At 36.4% G+C, this 12,806-nt stretch overlaps 2 protein-coding genes and 1 non-coding gene across 4 annotated transcripts; all 3 read left to right on the forward strand.

The window, feature by feature from the left end:
* On the forward strand, positions 2 to 83 carry TRNAS-UGA. Its single transcript has one exon. It is a non-coding gene; the product is annotated as a tRNA-Ser (tRNA).
* On the forward strand, positions 2,539 to 5,833 carry LOC105159338 (putative HVA22-like protein g). Its single transcript, XM_011076367.2, has 7 exons — positions 2,539 to 2,881; positions 3,906 to 3,946; positions 4,039 to 4,137; positions 4,214 to 4,270; positions 4,351 to 4,414; positions 4,509 to 4,715; positions 5,286 to 5,833. Exons 2-7 carry the CDS (start codon positions 3,915 to 3,917, stop codon positions 5,655 to 5,657), a joined length of 831 nt encoding a protein of 276 aa, XP_011074669.1. The 5' UTR covers positions 2,539 to 2,881; positions 3,906 to 3,914; the 3' UTR covers positions 5,658 to 5,833.
* Positions 9,079 to 11,112, forward strand: LOC105159339. Of its 2 annotated transcripts, none has more exons than XM_011076370.2 (3): positions 9,079 to 9,748; positions 9,847 to 9,965; positions 10,459 to 11,112. In XM_011076370.2, exons 1-3 carry the CDS (start codon positions 9,177 to 9,179, stop codon positions 11,094 to 11,096), a joined length of 1,329 nt encoding a protein of 442 aa, XP_011074672.1. In that variant the 5' UTR covers positions 9,079 to 9,176; the 3' UTR covers positions 11,097 to 11,112. The 2 variants fall into 2 exon arrangements, with proteins under 2 accessions (XP_011074672.1, XP_011074673.1); XM_011076371.2 differs by having other exon boundaries at positions 9,080 to 9,748; positions 9,865 to 9,965.

Below are 12,806 nucleotides of genomic sequence, written 5' to 3' on the forward strand. Positions count from 1 at the left end.
CGTCGATATGTCCGAGTGGTTAAGGAGACAGACTTGAAATCTGTTGGGCTTCGCCCGCGCAGGTTCGAACCCTGCTGTCGACGAATTTTTTGCTGCTCACTGCTCCTCCTCAGTTTAGTGTGAATGTGTAGGACTTGGAACCGCATCCTAGATTGTACGATGAGTGTGCAAATTCAAGTTTCAACAGACAGAGAAGAATTCTACGGCGCATGTTTGGGCTTAATGGGCCTTTTCATGCAGATTGGACAAAGATTTATTCATGGCCCATAACCCAAGTGTGGGTGTGGGTATAGAGTGAAAAATGGGTGATGAATGAAAGCGACATTCCAACAAACAACATCATGTGATGGTGAGGGAGAGGGAGTGACCACTTCCTCCCCCTACCACCATCATCTATCTACGCTTGTCCTAACAGTTTGTTTTTTCTTTTTACCTTTGAAGAAACGTAGAATCCAAGGCTTCGCCCTTTTTCTGTGTTCTTCACTTTCTTATTTCCTAAGCTTTGAATGATTGGAGATAAATACATAATCACCACCAGAATCGGTATGTCCCATTTCATGATCATACTTAATCAACACCACATCATCCATACTCTTTTTTCTTTAATAAAACCATCACTATATATCATTATATCAATCCTACCATCATTCATTTATAGGAATTGTGCTTAACCAATATCTCATTAAGTAGTTGTATAGTTAAACTTATTGAAATTATAATATGTTTTTAAAGCTTATAAGATATGAAATCTTATTTTAATATAAGTTGATCCGGGTCGAATTATGCTATCTCTCGATTCGATCTCCACTAAGAATGCTAATTCATCCAAGACCAGATTTTGGGTTCCCTGAGAATGAAACACGAACTGTGAGCTCGTCGGGCACGTCCCCGACAATGACCCTCCGACGCTCAAGTTAGGTTGATCGAGAGAAATATATTCTATCTCAAAGTTCGATCTCAATAAATGCGTAAAAAGTACCTCAATAATGGCGTATCGGGGTCTATTTATAGAGCACAACTGGGTATCGGGTACTGGGCCACGTGGCCTTATCCTACTGGCTCATGTTCTGATCGAACGGCTTCCATTGTCCGGGTCTTCAGTCGGTTTGTGCGACCCGGGTCGGGTCCTCCGCGACCCGCCTGTTACAAGAGACGCGGATCCTGGTCGCGAAATGACTCTAATGCCCTTAATGAAGGGTAATCTGGTCTTATTGTAGGGGTTACAAGTGTATACCCATCATAAGCTCTTAAGTGTTTCAGTAAAATAAAACTATAGATGAAGTTTATAATATATTATTAATGACAATTTTGTAATTAATACAATAAAAAACAAAAAAAAAAGTTTCATTAAAATATTAAAAATAAGTTTGAAAACTCACTAGTATCTCATTAATTAATTTGATAATTCATTTAAATAAAAATTGAACCAAACACTTATCAATGATCAAGTTGATTATTACTTGATTTGATGATTAGCAAATAAAATATGCATGCCTTCTTCCTAGCTAGCAAGCCCACCAATGTGGTTCTAAACTCCAAATAGCCGTTTGCTAGCTCTCAACTATATATAATATATTACGCATACTCTCACATTTTCGATTATATGATATATTACTTCATCATCGTCTGAGCTGGTAATCGTATTTCTACCTTTTAACATACCATATATAAATTCCATTAGAGTTGCTATTATAGAAACTGTCTCTTTAAGTAGATTCAAACTCGTGCTCTCAAATTAGCCCAACCTAATTACGTTTTTAATTGTCTTAATCTTTGCCTTCCATCTAATAGAAAATCGAATCCATCCAAATACTACAAAGTAGCGCTTAATTATTGAAGAAAGTTTTGCTGGGATGTAAAGATCAAACGTAAATTATTTTAATTAATAAATCAACTATACTTATTTAGGGTTGAAAAGTAAATCAAATTGCTCTATATTTAATTGAAATCGATTGATAAAAGCTCATTCGAATTTGATCTGTTAAACTCACCAAATCGAATTTTGAACAAATTTTCTTGTTCGATAAGCTTTGAAACTCAACTCGAGCTCGAATTGATTAGTACAAAAATAACAAAATATATTTAAAATATTAAATTACTGACTTCGATTCATTTGTAATCTAATTAAAGTTTGTTTCAACTTAATTATAGTAATAATCAAACTAAATTCAAATGCAATTTTTCAAGCTCGTTATTAATTCAAAATTCAAACAAACTTAAGTATAACGTGTCCATCTCAATGAATTCGAATTATTTACGATCCCATAGTTATTATGTAATGTATACACAAGTTAATGAGAGGGAGTGATTAAATAGCAAGTAAATAATGTTTATTTATATAATTAATTGAGTAGATGCAGCCAACTTGCTTCTAATTAGAGTTTTTTCGTACATGTGTATCAAAGGGCAAAATTGTCAAGTCAGGTGGAAGCAAGCTATGATATAACGTTCCTGGATAAGCGGATAAGGGTTTATTTTTCTAACAAACATTTGTTTTAGAACTCGGAAAATTGACGGTTGCCAAACACATGCTCACGCTAAAGTCGTGTTCCTTCTCACATAATAACGCGCCCCACTCTTCATCTTGAGAAACTCAAATAAATAGAACCCCGTAAAATTGGAAAATTTTAAAACGACGCTGCAAACTTTGGTCCCCCGGCTTTGCCTTTTCTTCTCTCCCGCCGACGCACCAACGGTTCGCCGTCGTTCCTCGGCGCCGCCGCCGCCGCTATAAGTATTCTGCGAAAGAAATTTCGTGAAGCTCTTCAATACAATCTTTCATTATTATTAATCTCCACATTCTCTTCGCGGCGCTCGACGAACGGTCATTTCCTATTTTCTGTTTTTTTTTCCTTTCCCGTAGGATCTTCGTGTTAAACAGGTACTGATAAGATATGTTTTGGAATCTCTAGTTCGATTCCATTTTTGTCCTTTTACTTTTGCAATATGTTTTTGGTTTATTCTCCGAGAAATCTATGAAATTTTTCTTTGTGAAGATGTACTATGTGCCTTTTTTCTTTTCAGTGGAAGTAAGACTTTTTTTCCTTTGTCTGAAGAGTTTAACATTCCTGTGTGAGATTGGTGGAATTTTTAATGCAGCTTCAGGGGTTTGATACTACTGCATTATATTTTATTCTCATTATAATGGTAATGGTGAATGTACAAATATTTGCTTCCATATATCCTGGTTCTTTATATTTTCGTTTCTTCTATGAGATTTTCCTTGTTTTGGTTGATGCAATTTGCCAATTAGGAGAATGAGAATCATTCTTCCGGTGCAATTTGATCTGCTGGTTGGCCACAACCAAGGAAATAAAAAATAATTGTGTGGGTTAATGGTACATACTTGTAATTTTTGGATTTCATTATTCCTCATTTTGAATTGTTTGGTTGATAAGTTAAGGATAAACAATTGAAAGAGAAAAGAAAAATGGACTCTTGATTTGGCAAATTCCGCTAATGCTCTGTTTAGATATTTGTTTTAGTGACAAATGACAAGGCAGAGGGAAACAGGTGAAATTGGTTTTGTTTGCTATCAAACTTTAAATTGGACGATTAGAGTAATAATATATTAAATCAAATTTATGCATGAATATGTTGTTGCCATCCTTTATATATGCAGTTCATCTTGTTTACGTTAGATTTTATTGCAAGTGAAGGTTTTCGTTAGTGATTGCTAAGAAACAAAAGAAAGGAAGAAACGGAAGGGATATGACTGAGTTCTTATGGCTACAGAACTAGTGTTTGAAAGTGAAAAATGGATAGATAGAGAATGATGGTGTGTTTAAATTCTGTATTTGCAAAGACATTCAAATTCTCTGCTAATCTCGATTGTCTTTTTGACCTTGTCTGATTCAGTTAAATGCTGAACTCCACCTAACAAATGTTTTTTTTGTCTGTGACAGGGTTTCAAAATGATTGGATCTTTTCTGACAAGAGGACTTGTGTATGTGCCATGTCTGGTCTCTGGTTGATGAACAATTCTAGATTCCCTTTTTTTGCGTTGCACAAATTTCTTATTGTCTGCCCTTGTTACAGGTTAATTTTTGGTTATGCTTATCCTGCGTATGAATGCTATAAATCAGTGGAACTGAACAAGCCTGATATTGAGCAGCTTCGGTTTTGGTGCCAGTATTGGTATACTACATATCTATTTATCCTAAAAATGCTTTAGTTGCAGGTCTTCAGGTTTAACATCATATTTAACTTTCAGGATCTTAGTGGCTGGCTTGACGGTTTGTGAAAGGATTGGGGATACTTTCATTGGCTGGTAATCATGTCATGCCTTGAACACAATTTATTTTTTCTCTTGGGATTCTCTTGTTGAAGATCTTGTTATCTTATTTGAAGGATTCCAATGTATGGTGAGGCCAAGTTGGCCTTCTTTGTATACTTGTGGTTCCCTAAAACTAAGGTGTGCAATCACGTTTACAAGTCATTGCGGAGTTGACTTGTTTTCTTTCTTTAGTATTTTAATTATTTGTTTTTCTTTACTAAATTGATTTCAGGGAACAACATATATATATGACTCCTTCTTTAAGCCCTATGTTTCAAAACATGAGAACGAAATTGATCGCAATCTGTTAGAGCTGAGGACAAGAGCTGGAGACATTGCAGTTTTGTACTGGCAGAAGGGAGCAAGTTATGCCCAAACTAGAATTTATGACATTTTGCAGTATATTGCTTTACAATCAACGCCCAAACGAACAGCTCAGGTATGTATTGGATGCATTTTTGAAAGATCATAGTATCTTTCTTTTCTATACAAAACTGCCAGAGCTTGCATTACTTACCAGTGGTTTATTGAAATAAACATTGAGGATAAAAGACATTAGATGCTAAGAAGGAATTAAGTTGATAGCTCTTTAGATAATAAAACAATAAAAATGACCTTGTTTCCATAATATCAAGACCATCAGTTACATAAAAATATTTTAAAAACAAAAATGTAATTAGCTTTTAATGTTTTTCAAACAAATATGAGATGGAAAAACGACAAAGGAGAACATAAGATTGTGATCATAATGAGCCTAAACGATGACAATTCCCTACCGATTAATAGGAAGCTTAAAATAGTAATTAATTCAGTTTCTAGGCATGAATTTCTCTGCAATTTGTTACATTTATACTGTGCAGGAGCTCAACCATCAATTATAGGTATCCAGTCTAAAGTTCTCTATTATCTTAACGTATAGATTTCCATCCCAAGATGTTTCAGAAATGTCTCTTGGGTGATGCTTCTACAATTTTTGTTGTCCCTAACATTTATGATTTTGACATTGCAGCCACAAAATCAAGGCAGTCAAGTCCAGAAACCCACTGCAGCAAGATCAACCCAGGATGCGCAACCCGCTTCTCCTGCTTCTAGTACATCTGCGAGAGAGCACAAACAGGACGCAACAGAAGTAGCACGAAAAACGGAGGATGCAAAAAAAGCAGCTCCTTCTTCAGCAGCCCTCAATGAACAAAAAACAACACAGGCTCTTGTTGCAAGCAGGAAACCTTCAAATTCCAATGAGGAGCAGAAAATGCAAGTCGATTCTGTGTCTCCATTGGCAAATGAAAGTGCTCAACCTGCTCTACAAGACAAGGTTGTTGAAGAAGCTGGACGATTGACAAGAGCTAGGTCTAGGAAAATACGAGCATCAAATAACTAAAATTGTAATTCCGCTTGCATTTTGGCAGTTGGTGGAATCAAATGCGTTGTTGCTATCGCTATTGTACATTCTTAATTTTCGAGTTGCTACAGTTGCTTTGCTAACCAATTTCAATTTTCTTAATTCATCTTCAGTTTGATCCTTCTTCAGGGGGGAAAAGACTGAGTTTTGCCCAACGGGAGCCCTTCTTTTCTTCTGAAGATTAGCTAATGCTTGTCTAACGGGATGAGTGAAAATAAGGATAATTTCATAGGGATTGTACGACATGAGTGCCTTTTTGACCTACAGCATTCATGCAGCCTAAGATCACTCATACTCGAATCACAGGATTATGTTAACTGTATGCATGTAGATAAGATGAAATTTCCCCATTTGCAATCCGAATCCTCTACTGGAACTACTAAAACAATAAACCAAAAAAAAAAAAAAAAGAAAAGAACCACTGCAGAATAAGCAAGAAATAAAGGAATAAAGTGAAGGAATTGAGAGAACTGAGAGAAAAAAATACAGTAAGCTCTGAGTAGCTCATGTGGGCTAAGGCTCAATTGTCACTGTCAGTGAGCAATGAACTTTAACACTTGCCCCCTAAGGCATTGAGACAGCTGCTGTCTTGCAGTAACTATTTTTCTCTTGTTTTCAGGAGATCCCCACTTCTTTTCTTCTTTTCCCTTTTTCTTTCTAGTTGATGTTCCTGCCAAATTTATTTCAGTAATAAAAGATCATGGGACCATAACGTGAATGCAATAAGGTACATCGAGACCACATTGTCAGACTTAAAAGTGTCACTTGTGACTCAAATATTGTCTAGCTAAGTGGTCAGCATACGAGTCCACTTCATTCTTGGGCTTTTTTCAAGTGGAATGCGTGCTAGAATTGGGTTGGGCCCTCACGAATTAAATTTACCGGACTAACTTGGGCTGGGCTTGGGTCTACCTTACGTAACAAAGGAAAAATATATATATGTATATATATATATGTATAATTACACCCCGTCTCATGAGGTTTGATGTAATTACAAGTAGACCTTTTGTGATTTGTAAATTACATCTAACAAATAAATCACTTCGTCAGTCAAAATTCACTAAATTTGTAAAAAAATAATTTATATTAACCCTTGATTGACTTATTGCAGGTCAAATATGATCAAATTACCCTCATATATCTTCATGCATTAATACACATGAGGAGATATATTTTCACTGCTATAAGAGTATTTTAGTCCAAAAAAAAATTATTTGATCTGCAATAAGTCAGTAATAAGTCAATTGAGGGTAAATATCAAGTTTCATTCCATATTTTTTTTTGTTAATATCAGTAAATTCAATTAATTTTTTAACTAGAGAAATGACTTATTTATTAGATGACGGTTTTAATTACACCAAATTTCAAAAGAGGAGAGTGTAATCATCCTTAAATTAAAATTGCGGATTAGAGCTGACCTTATGATGTTTCCTGTATGGCTACGTACCTACTCAATATTTTAACATACAGGTCATAATTGTTAATAAAAGCAAAGGATTCAGTGACGGAATAGCGATCCACTGGACAAGGAATAGCTAACCAAATATTGGCTGAACCAATATCTGACTTCTAACTACTCCATTTATTTAAAAATAATATGTCTGCAAAAGGATATTATTTCTCATAAGTCATGGAACTCTTCTCCCAATTTTAATTAGTAAACGGCTTTTAATTCAGACCAGGAGACAAGCTTTAGATTGTCGCCTGAGTGCGCAGGTCACTTGCCTAACATTTCTCAGGAAATTCTACTCTACATGCACTTGCCATATGGAATTTTAAGAAATTTTTATTAAGCTTTCTTCCCTTTTTGTTGTTTATTTTGTTTATGTAAAAGATAAATTATAGCTATTATCTTGAAATTTGGCATAATTACATTACAAATATTCCCTTCCCTTTTCGTTGTTTAATAGTAGTCACTCGTCCGACGCTAATTAAGAACAAAAACTTTTTATTATTATAGAAAAATAGAACAATATAATAAATTACATTAATACTCTTAAAACTAGGTGTAATTACATAACAACATACACCTTGTAAAATTACAAAATATACCTATTATTGAGTGTTGAAATTTTACATAGATGAGTTTTTATAAATGAGATGGGATGTTTGTAGAGTGATGGTTAAGCAACGTAAGGGTGTGAAAATAGAGTGATTGGTTTATGAATTGGTGGAGGAGGAGAAGAAGAGGAGGTTGAATTTCACATGCACAGCTAAAGGCTAGAAAACAAAGTGTGGGTGATGAGGGGAAAATGGAGAGGGAGATGCAAATTGGCATTGATGGAGTTTTGGTCGCTATTATTCTATTCCTTAATTTGGCGTATGCACTTCTCATTTTGCATCTTCTTGGAATCTAAAGTCCCCAACTTCCCACTCACTCTGACCCTCACCCTCCAATTTGCACTCATTCTTCCTCTGGACATGTACTTGCAATCAGATGTGTATGAACAACTATCACTACAAGAAACAATAGGGATCTGTTAATGCGTATGTATCAACAATCACTACCTTCCAAACCTCTAAACACAGATCCAATGCAACTGTTTCATTATCAAGTTCATCTTTTGGATATTAAATATAATGTATTAATTCAAGGAATTACAACCCTCATTAATGTCTCTCTTTTTTTAAAAAAAGAAAAAAATATATTCATGTAGAAATGGCTAATCGTCTTTCTCGTTTTACATCATAATTTCTTGTATTTGGGTTTTGTATAGGTCGAGATAAGTGACGATCTAATTTGTTGAGTCATATGGTGGGGTCTATGTTTTATCTCAAATTAGATGGTGAATTGACCGGCAGCACAAGTTGTTAGGTTTTGTTGGAATGGCCCATCTAAAATTTTTTTGAAACTTAAATCAGTTCGCTTAAAATATATTGGGTTGTAGCTAGACCTAGTATGTAATTATAAATGCATAAATGTCTATGGAGTCCCTCCAATATTTATAGAAGTTAATGTGTCAAAAGATATACCGATACGTACATATGATATCATGCTTTAGATGGATTTAAGAACAATGATTGTAATAACAAGTTAATTTAAATCAAACCCGACTTGAATAAGAAGAGGCGGACTCTTAATCCTATTTCATAATTTTGAGCATTTTTTATATATTAAATGAATTGTGTTTACAAAAGAAAGTTAATAATTAAACAATATTATCATCCATCAAATCTCTCTCACAAACATATTTCTGGACAAGAGAGATCCATTCCCATTTGTTTAATTAATATACAACCAAGCCTCTAAACACAGGAAATGGAGGTGATTGAGGTTTTGATTCTCACATTAAAGTGCAGAAGCAAGCATGGAATCACAAAATAATAATTAGTTAATCAGAGTAAAAAGTAATCAAAAGCAAACCCCCAACATATCACCCCACCCCGACGGCTACTTTACCCATATCTTGGATCCCTCTCCCCACATTAAAGAAACACGTTCCAAATTTTAAGACCATCTTTCTCTTTCTCTCTCATACTCTTTGTTTTCTCCATGAGATGAGAGAGAGAAGTACAAGTAATAAATCATCTGCACCACCACTACCAGCCTTCTTCGTCTTCCATCTCTTAGCTTCACTCATTTTCATGGCACTCCTCACTTTCCTACCTGCAGACCCTAATAATAATAATTCCAATTCCCACGATTCCAAATCCAAGAAAAGCAAGAAAAAGCAGCAGCAAACCAAACAGAAACAGCCCTCTTCATCTTCATGGGACCAAATCAAGAATCTCCTCACTTGCAAACAGGTTCAAGACTCCAAAATCCACGACCCCTCCAAAACACACACCTTATTCCACTCCTCATCCTGCAGTAGCATTTGTACCTTCAGGGACGTCGTCCATGCCAACACCAGGGTCGTACACCGCTCTGCCGATAACTCCCCCGAGGGCAGCACCGTCGGCCAGGATACCAACCGGCTTCTTACCAAGAAAACTACCCACGCCTCCTCCTCTTCTCGTTCCATTCATTCCAGCTCCAGCGTCAGATCAACTGCCGGCGCCGGACGCGGCATGCAGTTGAGGAAGCTCTCCGGGTGTTACGAGTGTCACGCCATTGTCGATCCTGCTAGGTAATTCATAATTGTATTATTTCTATATCTTCAATTACAAATTAAGTAGAAAATTATATGAAATAAAATGAATTAATTATATATATAATATTTTTAAGAGATGGAACCGGGTGCAGGTATCCATTGGGAAGGAGCAGTATATGTGCTTGTCCTGAATGCGGAGAGGTTTTCCCCAAAATTGAGAGCTTGGAGCATCATCAAGCTATTAGGCATGCAGGTGATCAATTATATATTCATTTCAATTACTATATATTTATATATACCAAGCTCCTGTTTAATTACTACAACAATTAGGATAATATTGCAATTAATCACTTAAGTATTTTGCCTTATGTTTTGGAGGGCACTATTGATTATGCTCTCATGATATTTCATTTTCAAATATTGGACCATCTGCTAAGGTAGTAAATACTACAGCTATCTGTTCTTGTAATGGAAAACTATACGTGTCGTTTGCTTACTTGTGTCGCATTATTATTGTTAGGTTACGAGTATGGTTACGGGTACCCCACCCCTACAATATAACTTGTAGATCAATCTGGTTTTTATAGACTCAGTACCCGAATATGGCCTATAATATGATCCAGATGTTAGTCATCCACATACATTCATCCTTACATGCACTTCTTTGATTTGTGAAAGTGATTTGGTTGTGATTACTACAAGTTTCTTAATTTAATTTTCTTTGTTTGGTACTTATGTTGTTGCAGTGTCTGAGCTAGGCCCAGAGGACTCAAGCCGCAACATTGTAGAGATAATCTTCAAGTCAAGCTGGCTCAAAAAGGACAATCCAATATGCAAGATCGAACGGATACTAAAGGTCCACAACACCCGACGCACAATCCAACGCTTTGAAGACTACCGCGACGCAGTGAAGATACGGGCCAACTCTAGCGCCAAGAGAAACGCCAGGTGCGCCGCCGACGGGAACGAGCTCCTCAGATTCCACGCGGCCACTCTCACGTGCTCCCTCGGCGCCCGCGGCTCGTCCAGCTTGTGCGGCTCGATACCGGCTTGCGGAGTCTGCACTATCATCCGACATGGGTTCCAGGGCAGCAAGATCAGCGGGGTCCGCACCACAGCGAGCAGCGGACGCGCCCACGACTGCCTAGGCGGCTCGGGCACACGCAGAGCCATGCTGGTGTGTCGTGTGATCGCGGGAAGGGTGAAGCGCGTGGCGGAGGATTCGGCGGCTGATGAGGATGGAAACGCGGCTCCGGCTGCTGGCTCGTACGACTCTTTAGCCAGCTATGCCGGGGTCTACTCGAATCTAGAGGAGTTGTATGTATTCAGTTCAAGGGCAATTTTGCCTTGTTTTGTGGTGATTTACAAAGCGCTTGAATCTTAGACATTACTATTTTATCTCTCTCTTTCTCGTTTTCTTTTTTTTTTTTTTTCCAAATGTTTGTTTTTTTAATATATTGTTTTTCTATATGTTTGTAGTATTTTATGGAGTAGGTGGAATCAAGTCATGTAAGTAATTGAGGGTTGGCTGTACTACTGCAAAAAGATGACCTGTTCCTTTCTTGTATATATTAATTCTTTGTCGATATTTATTTATTTTTTTATAGAAGTGATAATCGTATGATTATGTCAAAATATTTTAACAAATTAAGTAATTGATCGAGATATATATATTGATTCGATCAATAAATTAATATAATAGAATAATCATGAAATAAATTACTATAAATTTATATAAATATAGACACAATAAGAGGAGTCAAATTTCACTTCAATGGAAGACTGTAAACAAAGTTGAGAAACAAACAATAGGTTGTACTGCAAATTGGGAATATGAAGAACTTCTGTAAGTACTAGTGTGGGGTGTAATGTCACAGTTCCTGTGTGTGTGAGTAATTGTGTGGTTCCATCTAGGAGATGTACGAAAGTGGAGTGGAAAAGAGGTGAAACAGATTGTACAATACGTTTATGCGCACACATGTGATTAGTAGTTCCATCACCAGCAGTTTGTCACGCAAGTGATCAAATGTCTAACTTAGCCCCATAAGAAACTGAACGAGTCTAGTAAACATTGCCTAGTCTGCAGTAGCCTTGGATAGTCTACAGGTACAACCCCCGCATGTACATTATAGAGTCGGCATTAACATGTCTAATTCATTCCAAATCATCACAATTTAGAAAAAATATTCAACAGCTAACATGTTTCCTTGTGTCACGGACGTTATCTTTTGCTATAATTGACATAAAAGAGGTTCATAATTACACTCTCCATATCTCTCTTCAAAGTCCATCTATGAAGCCTAATTTCATTTTCGCTCATAGAGAGATAGTTGTGTTTAGTTTAAAATCATACCCACAAGGACCAAACCAGGATGATCAGAACCGTGTGGTTGTAGTGCCTCAGGTACTGGTTGTCTATATCCCGCACTTGCTTCCGTTGTCATCGGTGTGGAGTATCTGCTACTTTCTGCTGCTTCTGCCATTTTCGCTAACTAGATTACAAAGTTCCAAGAGCTGCAGTATGCAGAGACCTTCAATGAAGACTCTGATACTATGTAAAATATCATAAATTATCACAATCAAGTCTGAGTCTGTACGAAAGAATTGAGAGAAGAAAACTGATTTTCTCCATTTCTGTGTAATTCATTTGAAGAAAAAGCTGTACAAATCAAGCTTATATACAAGAAAGAATACAAAACTATTCTCTAACTAATCCAACAACTCCAACTGTTAGAAAATCGTATTCTAAACTAACAAAAGCATGTAACGAGAATATGACATATAAGGAAATAAATTTTGAGTGACAAGACATCCATGTCAGTTCTACCTCGACGAACATACCCACGTAATCATCGTCAACCTCCTGGACTGCAACTTGCTACATAACTACACGTTTGATTAGACTCAAATCCACGATCTCTACTTATTTATAGGACCTTAGTTTTAGCCACTAAATTAGTATATGGTGAAGCAATGGTAGAAAATTCGTACCAAATTCAAAATTTATGGTGCAATATTCAAAATTCAACTATTTGAACTGTAAAAGTGAAGTAAGACGAATATTTTCATAAACGTGGGTGGTTGGTCAACTAAA

The sequence above is a fragment of the Sesamum indicum genome, linkage group LG3 (genome assembly GCF_000512975.1).
Source record: "Sesamum indicum cultivar Zhongzhi No. 13 linkage group LG3, S_indicum_v1.0, whole genome shotgun sequence".
NCBI lineage: Eukaryota > Viridiplantae > Streptophyta > Magnoliopsida > Lamiales > Pedaliaceae > Sesamum > Sesamum indicum.

Excerpts from the sequence above, each read along its gene's own strand:
- LOC105159338 (XM_011076367.2), top strand. The coding sequence starts at position 3,915 with ATGATTGGATCTTTTCTGACAAGAGGACTTGT. Across the intron at positions 3,947-4,038 it reads TTTCTGACAAGAGGACTTGT|GTTAATTTTTGGTTATGCTT; the intron begins GTATGTGCCATG and ends CCCTTGTTACAG. Across the intron at positions 4,716-5,285 it reads CGCCCAAACGAACAGCTCAG|CCACAAAATCAAGGCAGTCA; the intron begins GTATGTATTGGA and ends TTGACATTGCAG.
- LOC105159339 (XM_011076370.2), top strand. The coding sequence starts at position 9,177 with ATGAGAGAGAGAAGTACAAGTAATAAATCATCTGCACCACCACTACCA. Across the intron at positions 9,749-9,846 it reads GCCATTGTCGATCCTGCTAG|AGATGGAACCGGGTGCAGGT; the intron begins GTAATTCATAAT and ends AATATTTTTAAG. Across the intron at positions 9,966-10,458 it reads TCAAGCTATTAGGCATGCAG|TGTCTGAGCTAGGCCCAGAG; the intron begins GTGATCAATTAT and ends ATGTTGTTGCAG.